Here is a 23,701-nt window from a genome sequence, read left to right on the forward strand (position 1 = left end):
CCGATTAAAGGCATTTGTAGTAAGGTGTGCATATCTGGATATGTATGGAAAATTGGGAGTGGGTGGACCCCAGATCATCCACAGCTGTCCATCCTTGCTTGAGATGAACTGCCTTGCACAATGCCTGGACCAGGCCTTTATTTTCTAGGATAAAGATAGTTCAGAGTTCTCTGAGGGTAATTTGCATGGAACTTGAAATGCATATCATGCAGTTTGCTTGCTTGTTTGTTTTATATCCCACCTTCCTTCCAAAAATGAGATTTAAGGCAGTTTACAATAATCCAAAGAAGATGCCACTAAAAGTTTAATTTACAAAAGTTAAAAAGGAATTAAACATCAATATTATTAAAAACATGCTTAAAAACAGCTAAAAATAAGGAAAACATACATAAACCATAATTTCAGTAAAAGATAAAAGCAGCACACCACTTATACACATGCTATAGCTCCACAATTAAAATTAGAATTCAAAGTTCAAATGCCTACCTAAATAAAAATGCCTTTACCTACTGGTGGAAAAAGAGCAGGGAGGGGGTCAACTGGACATCCTGTGGAAGGGAGTTCTACAGTGCAGTAGCAGCCACAGAGAAGACTCTCTCCTGAGCCTTCATCAGCCATGCCTGCAAGGATAGTGGGACTGTCAGAAAGTCCTCCTCTTAACACACTCGATATATAAGGAGATATGGTCTTTGAGATAGTCTGGACCCACACTGTTTAGGGTGTTAAAGGTCAAAACCAGCACTTTAAATCTGCCTGGAAACAGATCAGTAGCCAATGCAGCGGTTTCAACAGAGGTGTCATTTGATCTCTGTAACCAGCCCCAGTAAACAGGTTTCAATTTGTTCACCCTCATCCAGTCCATTCTTGACTGCAGAAACTGGTTCAGTACAGAGGCAGCTTTCTTCGAATCGGATGGAAAAGAGATATAAAATTGTGTGTCATCTGCATACTGGTGACACTGAACCCCATAACTCCAGATGACCTCTGCCAGCAGTTTCATGCAGAACTGACTGAGGGGACTCCAACACCACCGCTGAGACCAACTCAGCCAGCTCAGAAGGGAGACTGGTGAGCAGCAGGGTGGGTGGTAAATCAACATAATCCCTATTCTGTCCCAACCATCCACTTTTAAGTACACATATTCATACCCAGCAGAATGTGGGATGAGTTACCTGGCGAGGGAGATGCAACTCCACCTCCCCACCTGCTGTCCATGGAAAGCCAGGGTTGACAAAGCTGGGAGAGGTTAATCTTCCCCCCTACCTATCATCCAGCCAGGTCTCTATGATATAAGCCAGGTCAGTATGCTCATCCAAGATCAAGTCCTTACATCCATTCTCTGAATACTCCATACCTAGCTGCCTGCAAGACAGTTTAAGAACAAAACTAATTTTAAAAGGACAAAACCCTCCTCCCCACTCCCTAACACAATATCTGGCCCTTGCCCTTGTTCCACTCCTGTAGGAGTGACCCCCACTAGTAGTGACCCCGCTACCCCGGCAGCCCCTTATATTCTCTCTTAGGTGGGGAGCAGAGGATTGCAATCCTCCTGGCTCAGTACCTGAGGAGCCTGAAACCTGCTTCTGCAGTTATGTAGTTGGTCTGATCTTTTCAGCAGGTAGACAGGCAGGCAACAGTTCTTGGGGAAGTGAGACCCCGCAAGTGGATGATAGGACATTACACATCTTTCTTCTCTGGAGGAGTGATGGTGGTGATGGTGTGCCCTCTCCCTGGTAATTAACTACCATCTGGCTTTTATTTAAAAATTCAACATCCCACCCACCCACAGAGGGTAAAAAAGAAGAAGAAAATTGTTTGGCACTCATGGAATTTTTTTTTTTATTATTAAGCACTATGGGATAATGGTAAGTTTAAAAATAAAAGCATGATGGAGAACTTTAACCTTCCCTGCGCCCACATGAAAAAGCTCCTAAATGGCAAAATATGTATTAACACACTGCGTAATTTAAATCTGATATCAGTATAGAATCCTCTAGGCATTTTTCCAGCTAAATTGCTTTGAGTATTTGGCACAAGAATTCTTTAAAATAATTTCTGCTAATGCTTTTTTTTTATTCTCCCTGTGATAGCTGTTGAGAGTAGAGAATTAAGTTCCACACCAATGCTATTTTCTTCTTAAATGCTCTTTTGTCAGATTCCCAAACAGTTTGAATCCATGCATCTTGGGAAGAGCAATTTCTAGAAGTCATGTGTTCTGTTTTCTCTTTTTTAAAAAATGTGAGTTCCCTTGCCTCTGTGTCTCTGCAAACTGGGCCCCTCCTCTGCATTTGAAGCAGTTCTACCAGCTCTTTCTAGGAGCAACTTCCCTGCAAAAGTTCTGGTTTGAGATGGCATGTGTGTGCCTTTAGCACCTTTGTTAGAATACATAATAGAGCAATGTTTTTTCACGAGTTAACTTAAATTAGAAACTACTGGGCTAAGGGGAGGATGTTTGCATTTGCTAATGTGCTATATCTTTAGGCTTTCTTAGTCTGTCATGTATTTTTAGTTGGATTTACACATAATTGCATGTCTTTATCCTCTCTAGAATAATATGTTTTCTGGGACAAGCATGACAAGAAGAAACACCTACGTCTGTGAACGGTCTACAGATCGGTATTCTGCCATTCAGAATGGGAAAGACAACAGGTGCTGAGCATGACCCATCCACAATCTAAGAATTCATATTGAATTGTCACTGGGCTGTAAAAAAATGTACATTTTATGCAATTTCAAGAAGGCTGGAAAACAAAACCTGTCACTCTAACATATCCTGCAGCTTCGGATGGAAATGAAAACCCATGGGCTAAAGAGGGCCATGTCTAGCCTGTAATAATCACCTCCTGGTGCTGCCTTAATTTATAAGGCTCGGCCTTCATTTTTCTGATGTGCAACAGTCTAGTATTTTTGTGGAAGCTGCCATATTCTAGCCCCTACCCTGCAAACAATATAGTGTTGGGTGAAATGCAATAAAATTATATGTTTTTTCTTTCTTTTTCATCTGTGTCAATGGTCCGTGCATCCCTTTCTCCTACCTCAACCATAGGTATTTCTGAGAGTGGGAGAATTAGGTTTGTTGGCTTGCTTTTGCAGAGAGAAAAGCAACTATTTTAGGATTATGTAGAGTATGGTAGAAGCAGCAGAGAGAAATATAATTTCCTCTGCCAAAATATTTAAATTATGAAATCCTAGCTAGCAGAAAGATAAATACCGTATTTTCCAGCATATAAGGCGACTCTTTAAGCCTGGCTTATGCACCAGATTTTGACCCCAGAGACAGGCGAATGGCATAGCCACCTCCCTGTCTCTGGGGTCCTTGCTGGGTCCTCTCCCAGCCAGCCGACACTCGTGCCGGCTGGAGGGAGCCTCTCTGGAGGCCTGAGAGAGGATCCGCGGTGGCTGGGCTCTCACTGCCATTTTTCTCCCAAAAGGTGGCGGGGAAGCGGCTCCAGAGCTGTCTGGGCCAAGGAAAAGAGCCAGTCCCTTACTCCTCGGTGCTGCCGCCGCCAGGGATCCTCCAATCCTCCAGTGGCTTCAGAAGCCCTCTGTGGAAGCCGCTGGAGGAGCGGAGGATTCCGGGCGGCGGCGGCAGAGCTGAGGAGTAAGGGGCCGGCTCTTTTCCTTGGCCCGGCTGGCTCTGGAGCTGCTTCCCCACCACCTTTTGGGAGAAAAATGGCGGCGAGAGCCCAGCCGCCACGGATCCTCTCTCAGGCCTCTAGAGAGGCCACCTCCAGCTGCCACGAGACCCCCTCATGGGAGGCCAGGGACGCTGCTGGTGGGCGACTTCGGAGGTCGTCTTATACCCCCCCCCCGTCGCCTTATACGCCGGAAAATACGGTAGTTGCCATGCTGTCAGAGCGTTAATTACTTTTCCATCAGAATCTGTAATTTGGCTTGCTCTTCTTGCTATATTTTATAATTACTAGAAGCATTCAAAATACCAACAGTTAGATTTTTAATACAGTATTGTGGTAAAGCTAATTCAACTAGACTATCTGTACCAGTGAGTGCAAAACATCTACTGTGGTTGATCAAGGAAATGATTACAGTTTTTTTTCATAATTATTTTCTGTGAATAATTAGTGATTTGGTGGGAGATCATTTCCCTTTTTTAGAGCATCTTCTTTCCTCTATAGGGCCTGCCCCTGATAAATAGTGCCCTGTGTGAGAGGCGCCACTAATATGTATATAAACACAGCTCTGCTGACAGTTCAGTTTGCCTTTATGTTATTTATAATACTCATGGTATTTGTCATTCAAAGACAGCCAGCATGGTGTAGTGGTTTGAGTGTTAGATTGCTACTGGAGACCAGGGTTCAATTCCCAGCTCAGCCATGAAATGCACTGGGTGACCTTGGGCAAGTCATACCCTCTTTGTCTCAGGAAAAGGCTATGGCAACCCTCCTCAGAAGAAATCATGCCAAGAAAACCCTGTGATAGGGTCGCCATAAGTTAGGAATGACTTGAAGGCACACAACAACAACAGCAAATCACAGTTTTTCAGCCTTCAAGGATGGCAGTGACAACCCCCTTCTAAAGAAATTTGCCATATGATAGGTTTGCCTTAGGGTAGTGAAAAACGATTTGGAAGCACACAGCAACAATAAACTTGTCATGCTTAATCTGAAGTAAATGGAACCAAAGTTAAAGACATTTACTGTTTCTCTTTTTCTGCCTGTTTCACTGCAGTCACAGTCCACTCAGCAAACATCAAATCACCAACTCCATTCAGCACCCCTTCCACTTGTTGCCCAGAGTGATTGTACTCCCCCACTACATTCTTGCTTATCCACATTGCTTGGTAATTAGTTAGAGGTTGAAAGACAGGGGATCAAGACAGGCATTAGGGCTTCTTAGCTCTCATGCTGCCACTTTTTATATCATCTGTTTTTTGCTATCATTCTTCCCAAATAAATAAAGAAAAGGCATCACCAGAGGGGGGAAGTTCCTTCCATATGTTTTGAGGTCAGATAATCTTACATCCTAAAACTATATTCCTACAGCCTAAATAGAGCCAATGCAAAGCAGTTGTGCAGCATTTTTCAGGGGAAGTGAAATGGTGATCATGTCTTAACTTAAATATGCTTTTCATAAACATTTGAAATTTGTACTAGATACTAGAATATCTTATCCCAAAATACTCCTCTTGACACTTTTCTTCTCATGAACAAAGCCTAACAGAAATGTCTGCAACCAGTACTTCTTCTGCCAGCTCTGCTGTATCCTCTGCAATATCAACACGGCCTCGACACCAAAAATCCATGTCTGCCTCTGGTCACCCTATAAAAGCTACGCTGCCAACTATCAAAGACGGCACTGAAGCTTATCGACCAAGGTATTTTTTTAAGTGTGCTGCATATGTATAGTGCTTTGCCTTTTCAGACAACAAACAAAAACACATAGACATTTGATTACATGTGACATAGCATGCATTGCTGCTGGGCTCTTGAGGAATTCCAGACTTTAACATTAAGTAGCTGAGATAGTGTGAAAATGTTGATATATTCATGGTAATTTTACCTGTTCAGTGAACAAAGCTTTCAGGTGGTTTGTAGGGTAGATTGTCTTGGATTAACCATTTATACTGGCCTTAGAAACAGGAGTAACTTTCTGCAGTCAGTCTGAAAAGGGATCTTGGAAAGTTGCTAAGTGAAGGGCAAGCCAGAGATAGGGTGAAGGAAGGAAGAGTGCAGATTCAAGAAAGGAACGTTAGCCCAAGGGAGGGGTGAGAAAAAGGAGTTTCGTTTTACTGTATTTGTGTTGTTCAGTTTTATCACATGATATCTGCTTGTATCCTCACAAGAAACCTTTGGAGAAGGTAAGATTGAGAGACCAAAGTTGTCCAGTGGGAACATGCCATAATCTGAAATTCTGAACACAAAATTTTGCTTTGGCACACTCGCATGTACACATGCACCATAGCAGACATTTTTCTGACAAATTATCAACCAGTACTGACTCCCTTTTCCCTTCTCTTTTTCTTGTCCTTTGTTTCCCTCCTTTTTGAGATATTCCTGGAAAGAAAAATTCCCATGTAACCCCTCAAATAGTGATAGGACTTTAAATGACAGGAACATAAATTTATTCTCAGAACTCTCCTCTTTCCACAAGAGAATGTGCAAGATTCCATTGCTCTTGATCTCTTTTTAGACTTGGGCAGTATACTGTATATTCCACATTCTCCCAAAAGCATAAGGCAAGTTCCATAAACAATGTTAAGATGCAACCTTTAATACAGAATACATGTTGTGAGAAGCACTGCTCTGTAGCAAAGGCTTCTTTTGACTTGGCCGTTACTGTTTCCCTCTCTTTCAAACTTCCTCCTGTCTTTTCAGCAGTGCAACTCAAAGAGCACCTGCTGCTTCCCCGTCTGCTCATAGTATTAGCACTACCATTCCAGACCGAACCCGCTTTCCTCGGGGGAGTTCAAGCCGAAGCACTTTCCATGGTGAGCAGCTACGGGAGAGGCGCAATGCCACTTACAATGGACCACCTGCATCGCCATCACATGAAACAGGCACATTTGCTCAAACTAGAAGGGGGACATCAACTGGCATTATAAGCAAAATAACTTCCAAATTTGTCCGCAGGTTAGTACACGTCATTGTTTCCATTTCCGTGTAGCCTAAAAGGTGAAAGATGAGGCTACATTGTTAAAACTAAGCAGGTCTCACCTTGATTAATGCCTGGTTGGGCAATTGCTTGGAGAACTCATGCACGCCAGGTGTAATCAAATAAATAAGATAGTAATGATGGTTATTTGTGATATTAATCCAGTTTTCATAGAAATGTAAACTTTGTGAATTAATTGCAACTGTTGGGATGAAAATCATGGAGATAGAGGTATAGTTCAGTTAACAAAATGCATGTGTTCCTGGGCATTGCTTTAGTAGAAAATTTACATGCAAAGAATAGGGATAGGTTTCTACACCACACAAAAATAGCAGTTTAGCATGTTTCAGCAAACATTTTATTCATCACTAACAGAATGTGCAAGTGAAATAAATCAGCAAGACCAGGTGAACCATTTATAAGTAAATGAAAAGGTTTTGGACCTTTTAGAGCCCTCATGGTATGCGTGCTAGAAAGGACATGCAAAGCCCTCTCTGAGGGCACATTGCAGAGGCCAGGAGGAGTGAGGGAGAAGGAGAGTGGAGCATGCGCATGAGGGAGAAACCCTTTTCAGGGTGGAGGAAAGGAGTGGGGGATCGACACACACCCCTACAACCCTTTCCAGGAGGGAGAGCTGCTTGGTTCACCAGGCAGTTATCCATCCTGGAAAGGGTTGGGGGGTTGACCCCCCCATGCCCTTTCCAGAAGGGAGAGCTGCCTGGTTCATCGGGAAGTTATCCATCCTGGAAAAGGTTGAAGGATCAACACACACACCCCACGACCCTTTCCAGGATGGATAGCTGCCTGATGAACCATACAACACTTCCTCCTGGTGATTCTCCTCCTTTTCAAGACCTACCTCCATTTCAACCTCCTGTCCAGGAGTGGTTCCAAAAGGTCCTCCGTTATGAGCAGGACTAAGAAGGATGGATTTAATATTTATATGAGTGTCTTTTTTGTATTGAGCTTTTATTTGGTTAGGTCCTCCATTTTTTCCTTGCATGTTTTTCCCCCCGGAAGTCCTCCACCCCGGCAGTGGTTGACACCCGGTGCAGTAATGCTACTGAGTTTGGCCACTCGGCCTTTTAAAAGTTTTGCCATCACTGTTCTAGAGACCATTTGAAGACTACTTCCAAAATGCATCCAAGGATTTATTTTTTCTTTCACCAGCCTCCGTTTTCTTATGATTTCCATTTTGATCTATGGGGCTTTTTTTTAATACTGGAGGTTGGTGGGGAGGCGGACATACCTGCTCTCCCCTTTCTGTTTCACTGTATATACACACTCAGTATGGGGTTCAACAAACAGCCCCAAAGGAGCAGCCTTCAGTCGTCCCTTTCCTAGCCAGATCGGGGCCACAGCAACCTCACACTGCAGCCCTGATCCAGCCTTTCATGGGCACCTTTTTGCACCCTTCAAATGGTGCCATAGCCATTGAGCACAGCTATATGGTGCTCCTTCAGGACTGCATCATCTGGACGCAGCAGCAGAGGCACGCCATGACACTGTGCGCCGTCTGGAGTGGCACATGCTGTCAGGCACCCTGGGGGGGCAGAGTTGGGCATGCATCGTGAGGACGCCACACCCCAACTCTGCCCCCAGGCCATCCTTTCAGGCCGGTCTGTAAAGGGCGTAAGGGTTTCTGGAGGCAGCACCTATTTACATTGCCTTTGTCGTATACCCTTCAAATATGGATACAATAGTATTAGTTAAAACAGATTTTCCACTCTTGCCCAGCTCAAGTTTTATTGCATTTTTACTTCGGACACACTGCCAAAACCCAACATGAGAAATCTGTGTCACTCCTTCCTCCCAATGCTGCTAAGAAACTTTCAGCTAGTCAGAGGATGAAGAGGATAGTGGGGGTGGGTAGGTGTAAAAATAGGCATTGCTGTCAGACGTTTGATCTTTGGCCAGTGTGTATGAAAATATTGATTTCAAATACTAAATCGGATAGGACTGTATGGCCCTTGAAATGTTGTCAAGCTGCAGCCCCCATCTTCCCTCTTCGTTTGTTCTGCTGGCTAATGTATCAAGCACCAATATTTGCCCATCACTGCACTAGAGATAGATTCTAGCATAGTTAATTTCCTTCATGTGTAAGCATGTGTATGCTGCTGGGAATCTTAATAATTATGCATAAATATGTACACAAAGGGATCTTGTAGCATCTTTGAGTCTAACTGAAAGAGAGAAGTTGGTAGTTTGAACTTTTGTAGGCTTGAACCTACTTTCTCAGTATCAGAGTAGAAAAGTACAGCTCTCAGTTTACAGAGCAGGTACAATATACTGCCTGAAATTGGTATAGGAAATAAGTCTCCATGTATTTTGAAAGCATTTTTTTCATGCTTTATTATATTGGTATTTATGAAGGACAAAATAACATAAACCTTATTCGAGGAAGTGCTAGCCAGTGGCCATGTTCGCTAGGGGATTCTGTTAATTTCAGTCCAAAAAACCAACTTTTACCTCTAGAGAATCAGAAGTGCAAAAATGCTTGTGTAAGAGGGCTGCATGAAGAGGCTCGTTCAAGATTCTTTACTTTTTCCCCCCCAGATGATTCCTCTCTCCCACTCCAAGCCAACCCTATCCACACTTCTTGAGTGGCTTGGTGGACAGGGCAAGGACAGCTCTCTATCACAAGCATTTTTACATTTTTAATTCTTTAGAGGGAAAAGTTGCTTTTATGAATTAAAATTACTAGAATCCTTCAGTGAACCCAGTCACAGGCCATGTAGTTTATGTAAAATAGCATTGTATCTTACATAAAATACAATTAGCTTTTCATTGTTAGCTATCCTTGCCTAAAATTTCAAGAAACCTGAAGTTGCGTGAAGATACTGATTTAAAAGTCAACACACACATGCACACACCCAGAGGAACTTTCTGTTTGGCAGTGGAAACTGTAATAGAACTAATTTTGCTTCTGTTTTTTAAAATAAACCATACAAATATTACTCCTGCATAGAGCCTATAATGCATTGGTCTCAAGTAATTTTATGAATCCAACGCCTAGTCAGTTATGTAATAGTTACAGTAATTTCATTTTCTAACCTAAAAGGTTTAATTTTGATAATAGACAATGTTCTTGAAAATAAAATCTCAAGTAAAATGACATTCTGCAGGATCTCTCGCAAGAATGAACACTAGGTCTATGATGGTGCCTACTGCAACACGTAGGTACCATCCGAAACAAGGATAGTGAATGTATTGTCCTCCAGAGGTTGTTGAACTGCAGTTCCCAGTGTCCCTCAGAATTGGCTGTGCTGACTACAGATGGTGGGGTTGCAGTCCAGCATCTGTAGAGATATCCCTCACTTTGGAGGAATAAGAAGTGGAAAAATGCTCTTTATTCTTTATGTATATTTCATCTACACCTTATACACATAGTCTGAAGTTAGTTGTATGCAATATTTTTAATAATTTTGTGCATGAAACAAAGTTTGTGTACACTGAATTATCAGAAAGCAAAAGTGTCTCTATCTTAGCCACCAATGAAAAAAATTAGGCTTGTTGAGTAATTTGGATTTTGGAATTCCAGATAAGGGAGACTCAACCTGTTCTTCCTTAAAAACAGTTTAGTAATGAGTAATACTTCATGGAAACTGCCATGATTATGATTTAATATTATGTAAAGATTATATGTATTGTTTTTTTTAAGTTATAATTTTGTATGGAATAGTTTGTAATTGATCAGATCTGTACAATTTGTGACCTACCAAGCTGAAATAGGCAACACATCTAGGTCATTATAAACATCTGCTTTGGATACCTACCTGGAATTACAAAATAAGAAAATTGCCAGTATTGACACTGCCATGATTTGTGTTTCTAGGCTTAGAAATAGGGCTTGGAATGCTCCTGTCAGCTTTTATATCAGGTTCAAGATCAGTGTTATTTCTCTGTGTCCCCATTGTCTCATTTTTTCTCCATCTTGGATTTTTAATCTGAGCCAGTAAACAATTTTCTGCCTTGTAGAGGATGTTCTGTCAGCTGCAGGAAGAAGAAGGGGATATTTCCCTCCTTGCTCCAAGTTGCTGTGTGATATGCATCAGGAGCAAGATGCCTCTGCAGAGTTCCCATGGAGTAATTGAGTACTAAAATGGGGGGGGGGTCATAGGGAGCCCAAGCATTTTTATAAAATCTCAGTACAGACTGTCTTGAAAATCTTTTCGGAGGATGAGGCTAGTTTGACTCATTTCCAAGTCAGTGCACCTTGAGTGGGGCTCACTTGCTAATTTCTATTTGAATACCTGGCAGATTTGCTATATTTGGCTTGATTGGTTACAAGTTTTGCAGCTTTAATATAGACAAGATAGTATTCTTATATAGCTGGTTATCATTTTTCCTGGGTTATTTTCTAAATGTGTTTGTATAGACTTAAGAAATTTCATTCAGCACTAATGGTCCATACATCTATTGATATGGGATATTGTTTTGTATGAGATGGATATTTTAAAAGTATCATCAAATTGCAACATACTGGTACTATATAGTATACAGAAGCCTCACATAAATACTACATAGGGGAAATGTTCAGAGCCTACTTGACCAGACTCTTGCTGAAACCAAATTTAACAACATATTGTTCAGTTTGACTTTTGAGCCCCATGATGGCTTTTACATGAGCTATACATTCTGTAAATGCAGCTGAAAATTGAAGGCCTTGGAAACTATTAAGTAGGAGTAAAAAAATGAAAATTGAAAATTGATGTGCTGTTTTAGGTGCTATCTAAAAGCCTGGATTTACAAATTAATCTCTACAGTTGCTAAATGGCCTGCAGTATCATGGCATAAGTTCATGTCAAAGCTATATGTTAACTATTAACACTTTACTGTTAAATTTGAGTACCCTTATGAGCCCCATGTGGGATGGATCATTGTTGGTGGTGCTGTCATCATTACCATGTGTTGCTGGGGTGAGGACAATGGAAAACACATATTGTCTGACTTTTGATTATCTCAAGGTACTTTAGTTGGCTGGAATACATTAAGGGTGAGTAGTTGAGAAACTGAAGCTGCCCTTCAGGGTGAAAATAAATTGTGGTTTCATAAGAACAAGTAAACTGCAGGTGTGAAAAAAATGATTAAAATGTCAGTAAGAAACAATTTCATGCTGAATATCTGTTCAACCATAATTTTAATGTTGTCCTAGATACAGGTTTTCTTGATTCATTTTTTAAAAAAAAACATTATTTATTAAAATCTTGACCTTAACTTTGTTTTGAGGGATCCAAGTGAAGGCGAAGCCAGTGGCAGAACCGACACCTCAAGGTGAGGAGCCACTATTAATACTTCGCTGCTAGGTCCCTGTGTGTTATTCATTTCATGATTTTGGAAGCCTTTAAATTAATGTGTAAAACAGAGGAGTCTCTGGATAAGTTGTCTTTTAAAAAGTATTATGCATGAATTAAATGTCCTGTTTCTCCTTTAAATACTCTTAAGTACAATTAAGTATTTAATGTAACTTAAAAAATCAGTACCTTTCATTCTGCAAGTTCTTAGACAGTAGGAGTCCACATTGGTACTGCTACCTTCTAAACATTTGCAAGAGCTTTGGAGCTTTAAATATCTCCAGAGCTTTAAATATTTTCATGTATTTGAATATTCAAACAAATTATTTACTCATTCTGAAAATCAGATCATATGCCTAATAATCCAAATCAGTAAGCACCTCTGCCATTACCCTTCTGCTTTTTCTAAACATTAAGTCACATTTTAATCTTCAGGCAAGTCCTTTTTAAGGTAAAAAGCATGTGTGTGTAGACATAAAGTAAAATCACTATCACAGATCAAATTGGTTCAGAAATTGGGGATAAGTGAAAACAAACTCTGTGCAGGCTTCTTAGACACAGAATCATATGCAGGTATTTTTGTTTCATTTGCTGAACAAGGGGAAGGGAAGTGTGACCTGCACTCCTGCACATATGCATGAGTAGACTTACATTCAGTGTACAGTGTGGGGCAGGCAGGGGCACCTCTTTTGTCCTACTCCATATAGAATCATCTGGTCTGGGCATAAAGCTACTCTTAGGCTTTTTAAAGGATTTATTTTTACTGGAAACTAGTTCACTTCATACATCAGGAAAAAAAAATGATGCTAGACTACAGCTACTTGCCAGCACAGCTCTGGTCAACACAGCCAGAGATGATAGGATTTATAGTCTAGCATTGGCTGAAGGGCTACAGGTTTCTAAACTCAGATATACATCAAAGCTTTGTTTTCTAGCATTCAGCTGAGAGAGTGAAGTCCAATTCAGACACTTCTTACCTGGTTTCAGCCAACCCAAGAAGAGTGGAGTGCTTAGCTACACACTCACCATCACTTTCCAACCCCTTGCTTGAAGTTTTTCCCTGATGTTTTTTTCTGTTTAGGAACTGGCTTGTCAGATGGTTGGGGTGTAGATTTGCTTTACAGATGGCTTAGAAACTGTTTGAATGGTTGTTTCCATCCAGGCCATGATAAATAGGTTTCAGATATTCTGTGTCAATGGTGAGAAATTGTGACCTTCTAGATCAGAAGTGGGCAAAGGGCAACCCCCCCAAGAATCAAAGGTATACCTTTCTGCCCTAGACTATCCCCAGATGCACTCTCTAAGGGGTATGGAGAGCATTTCTGCCATGTTTGAAGTCTACCAAGGAGTCAAAAACTACTTTTGCAATTTTTTTTTAAAAAATATTTTTGCCCTGAAATGCTCCAAAATGTCCACTAAAGGTTGAGAGATGCATTTCCACCACATTCACACACACACACACACACACACACACACACACACACACCCAGGGGAGAGGGGCAATGTAGGTCCAGGAGAGGCCTATTTTGAAACTCGAAACATGGTGAAAATGCTCCCATACCCCTAGAGCAAAATTTTTATGGGAACAAGGGCAGCCCTCCAAGGTATCCTAGAGAGCTAATGTGGCCCCCTAGCCTTCCACAGTTGCCCATCCCTGCTCTAGATGATGTTGAATTGCAACTTCACCATTGACTGTGTCAACAAGGGCTACTGAGAGTTGCAGTTTAACTGTGGAGGTCCACAGTCTCCCCTTACCAGTCTACACAAACACAGCATATTATGACTTAAAACACATTCTGTAGTGATAAAAGTTTAGTATTCCTCCTTGTGTTGAGGCACTGTTCTTAGCTCCACAACTATAGAGATACTCATAGCTATTCAGCATATTAGCTGATGGACACTGAATATTTCTCAACAAGCATATTGAGGATTGATTCATTTATTTAACTTCCATCTTTCTATAGGGGAACCTAGGCACTTTACAGCCTGCTTTAAAACAAAATACAGCTAAAACAATTTATAGGACAAAAGTAAAGAATAATTAAATGATCAATACTATTGAAAACATGAATTTAAAATGTAGTGGTAAAAATAGAAATAGCACCCCCTGCTGCCCTTTAAAAAATTATTGTCCAATCAATTTAATGGGCAAAGGACATGAGAGAGGGCCTTTTTAGTGGAATAAACAGATTTCTGACAGCCATCAGAATGAGACCTGGGTGAAGGGAGATGGACAACAGAGCCTCCCTTGTGAGGAATTCCACTAAAAAGGCCCTCTCTCATGTCCTTACCAAGTATGAAACTGAGAAAAAGCCTTCCCCTGAGAATCTTAAAATTCATGAGATAAGGTTAAAGACTGTGATGAAACTGGAACTGTAATGCAAAAGGGCTGCAATTTACTAAGTCTGCAATTATATGCAGGCTAATTTGGGAATAACCTGCACTAAACTTAGTGGGGCTTATTTCCAAGTAAACTTGTATAGAGTTGGACTGCCCACCCCCTGCCTTTCCCATAACATCACAACACAGAGAAAAAGTCTGCCAAAAGCTTATTAAATTCTTTATGCTACTTGGTAATGGGTTCTCTGTCAATGATCAAACTGAATTTACAAATGGTGTGAAAAACACTCTTGATACCAACAGTTCAATATGATTTCTGCAAGTGCCATTTCTGTGGTGTTTATTGTTTTGGGGCTTTTGCCATGGGTCTTTAGTGTAGAATTTGGAGGAGGGAAAAACTGTAAGATTTGTTCATTAAATTGCATAATAGGAGCAAACAACCCACTTACTGTATATGGTTTTATATTCTTAATTCATATACTGTCTAGAATGATGCATTTTAGACACAAGTCTTCCAAGATTATTCCTTTTGTTTTCCAGATTTCCAACTTTACTTTGGTAAAATAAACTCCCAATGTAAAGAAACAAGAACATAATATTTCTCAGGAAAAACAGGGTGCCTTCTTTTACACTTGCCACCTGCTTTTTATGGAGTGTCTTGCCTTCTGTTTTGTGTGACCATTAGATGTTTTGGGTGTGTGTGATTGATGCCAAATGTTAAACTCTAAAGAATCCTAACTGTTTGTGACTCCACCTAGTAACATAGTTCTAAGCAAAGATCTGTTTTAATGTAACATTTTGAAGTTGTCTAACTTAAGTTTATTTCCTATATTTGTATATTTTAATACTGTTACCTTTTTCAGGAGTGCTTCCGGGGAACCAAAAGACAGAGAAAAGGAAGAAAGCAAAGATTCTAAGCCACGGTCTTTGAGATTCACCTGGAGTATGAAGACAACAAGTTCCATGGACCCAAATGATATGATGAGAGAGATTCGAAAAGTGTTAGATGCTAATAACTGTGACTATGAACAGAAAGAGAGGTTCCTGCTTTTCTGCGTTCATGGCGATGCACGGCAGGACAGCCTTGTCCAGTGGGAGATGGAAGTGTGTAAATTGCCACGCTTGTCACTCAATGGAGTCCGCTTCAAGCGAATATCTGGGACTTCAATTGCCTTTAAAAACATTGCATCCAAAATAGCAAATGAGCTTAAACTGTAAAGAGCAATGACATTTCTGGGATCAGGGAAGATTCAAGCTTACATTTTGAATGTACTGGTTATGCCTAACATGATTGGCCTATGAAACTCCCCATGTAGAAATTGTCCCTGTTGCAATAAGGTTATACATAGTTATTCTGAATTGTAAAATTTCATTCAGTATGACCTACCTTTAAAAAATACTGTAGTTAAAGAAATTACGTTCACATGTACAGGTAATTATATAGAGCGTTCCTATTGTTTTATGTTCATAGAGTTGTATAAAAGAAGGCTTAAATACAGATCTTGTATAGTTATCTAAACCATCAGCACAGAAGTGTGTTTGCTTTGAGTTGAAAAATTCTTCCTGGTCATTACATTTTTTGTGGTTTTTTATAATTCTTACCTCTATCATGCATTTTTTTTTTAAAAAATGATGTCCACAGTAGAAATACACAAAAAGGGTTTTCACAACTGTAGCATGAACAATTTTAATTATTTTTAAGCAAATCATATATTGAAACTAAATTAATAAAAAAATAGGTTGGTTTTTTGTTGTACACAAAATTCTTCCTTGTTCCCTTTCATTCTTGTGCTTCTTCATAGACAGTGTTTAGTTGGGAAAAATGCAAATATGTTTACAGTGTTGCTACTTAAAGTGAGGAAAAGAAGTTCAGTCCCTGGCCTCTGGAACATGTTGGGAAATGGGAAATTTCTGATTCGATTTTAGTTGCAAATTTAAGTTTTGCTCTTGTGACCCCATAATCAAATGTAGCAACAGATCAGAAGTACAGTTCATATTCATTCACCATAATGTGAAGTATTATTTTCAGCCTTCAAAAGAGTACAAATCCCATTTTATGAAAATATATCTTTGTACTGAGACTGTTTCATAGCACAAGGTATTCTGAAATGTTGACCAATTGTAAGAGCTAATAATTGCCACCTCAGGAATTAACTGGTTTTTTTGAATATTTCCCCTTCCCCAAGAGTACATGCAGTTTCATATACTTTACAGCTGAGCATACATTGTTTATAACAATAGAACTATTACTTCTGTGATTGTACGAATTTTGTTCCCATATAACTTGTCTATTTTTAATATTTTGCCCACTTTATTGTATTTATTCCACATCTTTATGCCTGTAATGTGAAGCTGTGTGTAGGCATTTGCCTATGGAAGAAGAAGAAAAATTCCTTCATAATTAGTGATATAAATTCTGTAAAACCACTAGTACTTGGTACATTTTAATATTTGTTATTTTGTACTGAATTAATCATAGCGGTTGGTTGTGCAATGTTATTTAATGTCGTAATTACTGTAATTTCAACATATGGGCCCCATCTGCACACTCCTGTAAAGATTAGAAAAGTCATTCAAAATTATCACTTTATTAAAAACACAAAAACACAAAAAAAGAAGCTGTGGTAAACTCTGTAACCCAAAATTAGAAGGCTATAAATGTAGCTAAATGTGCCACTGGAGAATGGCTTTCTGACAGATGGACTTGACATGCTGTACTGTACTGTGATGTAGATCTCTCTTCTGTAACAGTTCTGTTCTGATATGAACGTGTATTGTTGCCTTAGAAAAAAGGATGGTGTTTTGGCCAGAAAGAACTGTACCCCTTTTTATCTGGTGTTCCTTTAAAAAAATTTTTTTTTGACGCAAGTCATCCTAATTCACATTCACTGGTGCACTCTATTAAAACTTACTTGAACAGTATTTGCATCACTACCTTTTTCTTTTTGTCATTCACTTAAGTGTACTTTTGGTGTGGTCAGAGTCATGTGTGAAAGAGTTTTGAGGGGGAAAGAGAAGTTGGTTGCTGGTTCTCTACTGCTGAGGTAAGTCTAGAGATTTGTGAATTTTCTAGATTTGTATTTTCCTTGTATTTTATGAATTCAGACCAACTGGCACTTCATCCCTTCATTTCCTGGAATTTGTTGAATGTTAATGTTTAATGTTCAAACCCTTGCAAGAATTCATTTTAGATATGAACTTGGCTGTATCTGTGTGAGTTTTTGGAAAGAAATGCCTTGTAATACTTAAAAATCTAAAAGCATAAACCAATTTTCTTTTATAAAAACCAAGGAATATTGTACAGAAGTGAACTTCCTGACAGCAAGATCTGTTCAACAGTGGAACTCAGTCCCTCGAAGTACAGTGGAGTCTCCCTTTTTGGAGATTTTCAAAAAGAGTCTGGAAGGCCATCTGTTGAAGGTGCTTTGATTCTGTGCTCCTGCATGGCAGGGATTTGGGCTGGATGGCCCTTGTGGTCTCTTCCAGTTCTATGATTTTATAATCATCTATTACTAAAGCAATTTAATACACACAATTTAATGTCACTCTCCCAAACTTTTTTTTTAAAAATCATATATATTCTTTTGCACGTTGTCTACCCTTACTTCTGCAAACTCTTCAGTATTAGGATAGATTATTCTGATCCTCATAACCCACTGTGGTAGGTTGAACTGAGAGATGGTGACTATCATAAGGTCTCCCTTTTAACTTTAAGACTAAGTGGAGATTTGAACAACACCAACTAGTATGTGTGTTTATGTCCCTTCAAGTTACCTGTCAACTTACTGCAACTTGAATTGATTCATAGGGTTTTCTTAGCCAAGGAGTACTCAGAAGTGTTTTTTCTAGTTCTTTCCTCTGAAATGCAGCCTGTTTATTAGGGGTCTCCCATGCAACTACTAACTAGGCTTGACTCTGCATAGCTTCAAAGATCAGATGGTATCTGGTGCTTTAGAGGATTTAGGTCATATTATATAGCAGTGCTAACTTGGTACTAAACACTAACTACCACAGTGAGTTTGTTAATGTATAGGAGAATGGTATAAGGGGGGTCACTTTTTATCCTGCTGTCATTTCTGATCAAATGGGTTTCACTGTTTTTGATTTTTTTGAATTTGTGTATAAAAGCATGTAAACCTGGATGATGAGTGAAATGAGCAATGGCACCTCTCTCACATTGGCTTTAGTTCTCTAGAAAAAAGTGATACTCTATAAACTGTCTCACGTTTTTATTAAAACAAGTCTATAATCACAAGAACAGCTCTTTCTTTTTCTTCCACTATGTTGTGTATACAGTGTAAAGAATGCAAGAATGCATGTCTATTCAAAAGGACTGGGGGGGTGACAGGGAGAGGATGTTTCTATTTTAAAGCTTTTGTTGCTGCCGGCATTACAGGACTACTAGCAAAATAATTTCCCAAGTAAGTCCAAATTCTTCATTTTTTAAATGCTCCATTATCTAGATGTTTCTAACTCATCCAGTACGCCTAATTATGCAACTATACCAGCACCTTCTCAGTATGAAATGTGTACTGAAAGTATGCCCAAGAAGCTCTCTGAAACTAAACAGAGTGTGTACTATAGGAGAGTAACCATAATTACATAACTGAGGTAAGACAAGGTAAAGGTGAGTAGAGGCACTTTGTACTAAACATCACCTTTCAGTTACAGTGGAAAATAACACCTTAGAGATGTATTTTAATGCAGTCTTAATGGTTTGAAAGAACTTCACCATAAAATGTTTAAAATTTTCTCTTTAATGTTTCTTCTGTATTTGGCCAAAATGATGTTTTGAATGTTCTGAATGAGCAATTTGCTTTGCTTTTTATGTGAATGCTTAAAAGCTTTTTTAATAATTTGTTTTCATCCATGTGAATGGCGCTTTACCAAGCTGGAGATGGCTGAGGATGAAGGAGCTGGAGGAACAGAAATCATAGGCAGCAACATACAGGGAATAACTGGAAAACATAATCTGGGAAAGTTGCCACAATTGCAGAGTTCGCCAACCAGCATAGTCACTGATTGTGGAAGCTGTTGCAATTGATTCTGCAAACTGTGGCCCTCAATAAAAGTAATTTTACCAAGCATTGCTAGAGAAAGTGAAACGAAGCAAAAAAAGAGCTTTGAAGGTATGGACATCTGCTACTTCAGAAGCTAGATTCCAGCAAAGCAAAGGAGGACTTACATAGGTCTGTCCCTGGCTTTCCACCACCAAATAAATGCATTTGAGGAAGTAGGCTGAAGTCTGCAAAAGCTCATGCTACAATTTTGTTCTTTCAGTTAGTCTCAAAGGTGCTACAAGATCTCTTTACATATTGACTTTACAGACTAAGGCCGCAATCCCATTATGAAATAGAGTGAATTGCCCTCTCCCTCCTTCCCTGGCTTCCTCCTCACCCAGAGCTGATTTGAAGTGGTGCAACTAGTGGGGACAACAACCATGCTAAAAAAAAAAAAAGCAATTACACGGGGTAAGAAAAAGATCCACTTTGATAGTGAGAGCAAGGGACCTTTTGGAATCGATTTCCAATACGGAGCGAGGGCGAATTGTTGTTATTATTATTATTATTATTAACCTTTACTTATAAAGCGCTGTAAATTTACATAGTGCTCTAAATACAATCTTTTTAATTGGACGGTTCCCTGCCCTCAGACTTACAATCTAAAAAGACACGACACAAAAAGAGAAGGGAAAGGTGGTGGGGAAGGGGCCTCTCTAGTAGGATAATACATATAAAATACATAGCAATACAGGAAATGATTCAATAAAACAGACAACAAAAGAACAACAAAAAGCAAGTGACAATTATGCAATGCCTGGAAACGCTTCTCTGAACAGGATAAATAATAATAATAATAATTTTATTTATATACCGCCCTTCTATAAAACCAGGGCGGTGTACAACATTCATAAAATACATAAATTACCATATACATAAAACAAAATATATTAAAAACATTCCAGCCAGCTTGCCACTGCTGACGTAGAGGGGAGGGAGAAGTTAGTCGGGGCTTGCATCAGGGAATGCTTGTTTAAATAAAAAGGTCTTCAGCCCCTTTTTGAAGCTGGTTAAAGAAGAGATGGCTCTTGTTCGTGGGGGGAAGAAGGTTCCAGGAGTGAGGGGCAGCAAGTGAAAAGGGGCGAATCCGAGATGGGGCAGAGGAAATCCTGGGCTGGGACAGCAGACCTTGACTACTAGAACGGAGGGCCCTGGTGGGAAGGTGAGGGGAAATAAGGTCTGATAAGTAGGGAGGGGCCAGTCCATGGAGGGCTTTAAACGTGGACAGCAGGAGCTTATACTGAATACGAAAAGGGAGGGGGAGCCAGTGAAGGGATGCCAACACAGGAGAGATGTGGTCAGAGCAGTGGGCGGATGTGATAATGCGTGCCGCTGAATGCTGGACAGAGATTAAAGGACGGAGGTGAGAAAGAGGAAGCCCAGCCAGGAGGATGTTACAGTAATCGAGTTGTGAGACCACTAGGGCATGGACCAGGATCTTGGCAGTAGAGGCAGAGAGATATGGTCGGATTTTGGCAATGTTGTATAAAAAGAATCTACAAGCCTTGGCTGTGGTCTGGATCTGAGGGGTACAAAACAGAGAAGAATCAAAGATAAAACCAAGACTGCGGGCTTGCTGGACTGACTGAATACAAATGTTGTCCACAGAGACAGAAAAGGAGTGTTGAAGGGTGGGCTTAGGAGGAAAGATGAGAAGCTCCTTCTTGGACATGTTGAGCTTCAAACGCCTATGGCGCATCCACTGCGAGACAGCTGCGAGACAAGATGAAACTTGCTGTTCAAGCCTTGGAGAAAGGTCAGGGGTGGAAAGATACAACTGGGTGTCATCGGCGTACAGATGGTAGGAAAAACCAAAAGAACAAATGAGTTTACCTAAGGACAGTGTGTAGAGAGAAAACAGAAGGGGACCCGGAACAGAGCCCTGAGGAACACCCACAGATAAGGGAACAGAGGATGAAGTCTGGGCCCCTGCAATTACTGCAAAAGATCTGCCAGACAAATAAGATCTAAACCAGTCGAGAACAGAGTCTGAGAACCCAAGGTCAGAGAGTATGTCAACTAGGAGACAGTGATCAACGGTGTCAAAGGCTGCAGACAAATCAAGAAGGATGAGAAAAGAGTAAAGGCCATTAGTCTTGGCCCGTAAAAGGTCATTTGAGATCTTAGTGAGAGCTGTCTCTGTGGAATGCCTTGGGCGGAAACCAGACTGAAAGGGATCAAGAATGGAGTTGACTTCGAGAAACTCAAGACAGCGAGAATAAACAACCCGTTCCAAAACCTTAGAAAGAAAGGGAAGAAGAGAAATTGGGTGATAGCTAGACAAAGAGGAGGGGTCGAGAGAAGGTTTTTTCAGAATTGGGGAAATGAGAGCATGTTTGAAGTCCAACGGGAAGGAGCCTATAGAGAGAGAGAGATTGAAGATATGGAGAAGCGAGGGCAGAAAAGAGGGAGCTACAGAAATTAAAAGAATTGGGAATCGGTTTAAACTGCAAGTGGGAATGAGCCCTAACATGGCTATATCTTTGAATTCTACAACTTAGTGGGAGTTTTTAATACATATTTAGCAGGGCCCACTGGGGCTATGTCATTTTTATGCTTCTGGTACAACAGCATTCAACCTGGGCATAGATTTGGAGTGGGAAACCAGATGTGTAGTTAAGTCTTCTTTGAGATAGGTCTGCTTGAGAGACCAAGAGAAGCTAGTAACAGGTTTTGACATACACACCCACCACTACTTCAAGTTCACTGCAAATTTTAGGTCAGCCTTTTTCAAAGTAGTACCACTGCAACTCCCAAGATCTCCAGCTGCCATCTCCATTTGGAAGGGATCCATGCAGACACAATTTCATTATTACAAACATCCCTATCATTTTCTCTTCCACTTGTATGCCATTTCTTTTTTCAGTTCAGTATGTTGCTGGCAGAAATTCATTAAGAAGCTTATCCTGTTTTCATTGGTTGGAGCTACTAAAATAATTCACCAAGTCATTTAAAATTATCCCACGCCTCACTGTCCAAGTACAGCATTAGAACAGTTTTTAATTACCAAGATATTAAGAATAATACATTTTTCCCCAGTGAGAGCTGTCACAAAGTATCCCATCTGACCTCTCCCTTCCAAAGCCTTTCTCTCTGTTCTCTTTCTAACATTAATTGTGAGAGAAATGAAGAGGTGGGAGGGAGTGGGGGGGAAACAAAGGAATGTAGCAGCAACTTTAAGACTGACTGGTTTTTATTTTAGATTGAGCTTTTCTGGATATAAACCCACTTTTTCAGATGCAGTAGGGTGATGTCCACATCTCAGGATATAATGTGTATTTACACAATTGTGAGAGTGGGAATGAAATGTTAAAGGATCCTGAAAGATGCAAATCATGATCCCTTGTCCTAAATTTTCAAAAGGTTGTATAAGGTGATACAGGTCTTCCAGATCTTTACGGTGGTCAGTTAGTATTGATAATGTGAAAGCAATAAATCTGCTTACCAAAAGTAAGTTTACACGGTTTCCAAAATCTTTGCAACAATTCCTTCTGTTACATGCGCAGTAGTGAAGACTCTTGTAAGACGAGACAATGCCCCCGTTGAAACAGAGCTCCACTGGCAGCCAGTGTTTCCAAGGCACAATTCAAAGTGCTGGTTATGACCTAAAAAGCCCTATATGGCTCAAGTCTAGGCTATTTGGCAGATCATGATTCAGAACACACTGCAGAAATAATTTGGTTTGAGACTGCTTTAACTCCCCTGGTTCAACACTAGGGAAGTTTGGGAATCGTAGTTTTGTGAGACATTTAGCCTTCTCTGTCAGAGAATTCTGGTGCCACAATAAACTACAATTCCCAGGACTCCCTAGCACTGGGCCAAGGCAGTTAACCATGCATGTTTGGACGTTCTATTGAACATAAATTAGAGTTTATGGGAAAGACTGCTCAAACGTTTCTGATGCTTTAGAGGTCTGTACAGTCAGTTCACCACACCTTTGACCCCGACTCTTTTGTTTTTCTCTGTTCAACTCTGACTTCCACTCCTTCATAAATAGCAAATTATTAATTAGCCTTGATGCCATTTTCCAGTACCTCATGAATCATCAATACCATTATTCTTATTCTGCCATTGAATCATCTATACTGTTCTTATTCTAGCATTGTTGGGTTTGTTTTCGACTGTAGCTTTTGGTCTTACTAATGGAATTTAAAGTTTATTCAAATAAACTAAATAAGATTAAATATATAAAGAAAGTAAAGAAATAAAATAAAAATAACTTTATTTCCTGGACTGACTCTCCTAGTACCCACATGGGCAGAAGGAGGAGAGGCACACCTGCATGAAGATCTTTCCATACCATCTGAACAGAGGACAACAACCACAACAACATCTTGGCCAAATGCAGGGCTATGGCTAACATCTTCACTTTTTGTTTTTATTTTCCTTTCTTTC

At 40.1% G+C, this 23,701-nt stretch overlaps 1 protein-coding gene across 1 annotated transcript in view; it reads left to right on the forward strand.

The window, feature by feature from the left end:
* MARK1 (microtubule affinity regulating kinase 1) overlaps window positions 1-17,168 on the forward strand; it is a 96,673-nt gene extending 79,505 nt beyond the window's left edge. The window contains exons 14-19 of the mRNA XM_042452223.1: window positions 1,192-1,209; window positions 2,549-2,649; window positions 5,174-5,335; window positions 6,336-6,590; window positions 11,842-11,886; window positions 15,110-17,168. Coding sequence (XP_042308157.1) covers window positions 1,192-1,209; window positions 2,549-2,649; window positions 5,174-5,335; window positions 6,336-6,590; window positions 11,842-11,886; window positions 15,110-15,464 — 936 coding nt within the window. The 3' untranslated portion in view covers window positions 15,465-17,168. The remainder of the gene's footprint in view (window positions 1-1,191; window positions 1,210-2,548; window positions 2,650-5,173; window positions 5,336-6,335; window positions 6,591-11,841; window positions 11,887-15,109) is intronic.
* The last annotated feature ends 6,533 nt before the right edge of the window (window positions 17,169-23,701 follow it).

Source organism: Sceloporus undulatus, chromosome 1, assembly GCF_019175285.1.
Source record: "Sceloporus undulatus isolate JIND9_A2432 ecotype Alabama chromosome 1, SceUnd_v1.1, whole genome shotgun sequence".
In the NCBI taxonomy this organism is placed as follows: domain Eukaryota; kingdom Metazoa; phylum Chordata; class Lepidosauria; order Squamata; family Phrynosomatidae; genus Sceloporus; species Sceloporus undulatus.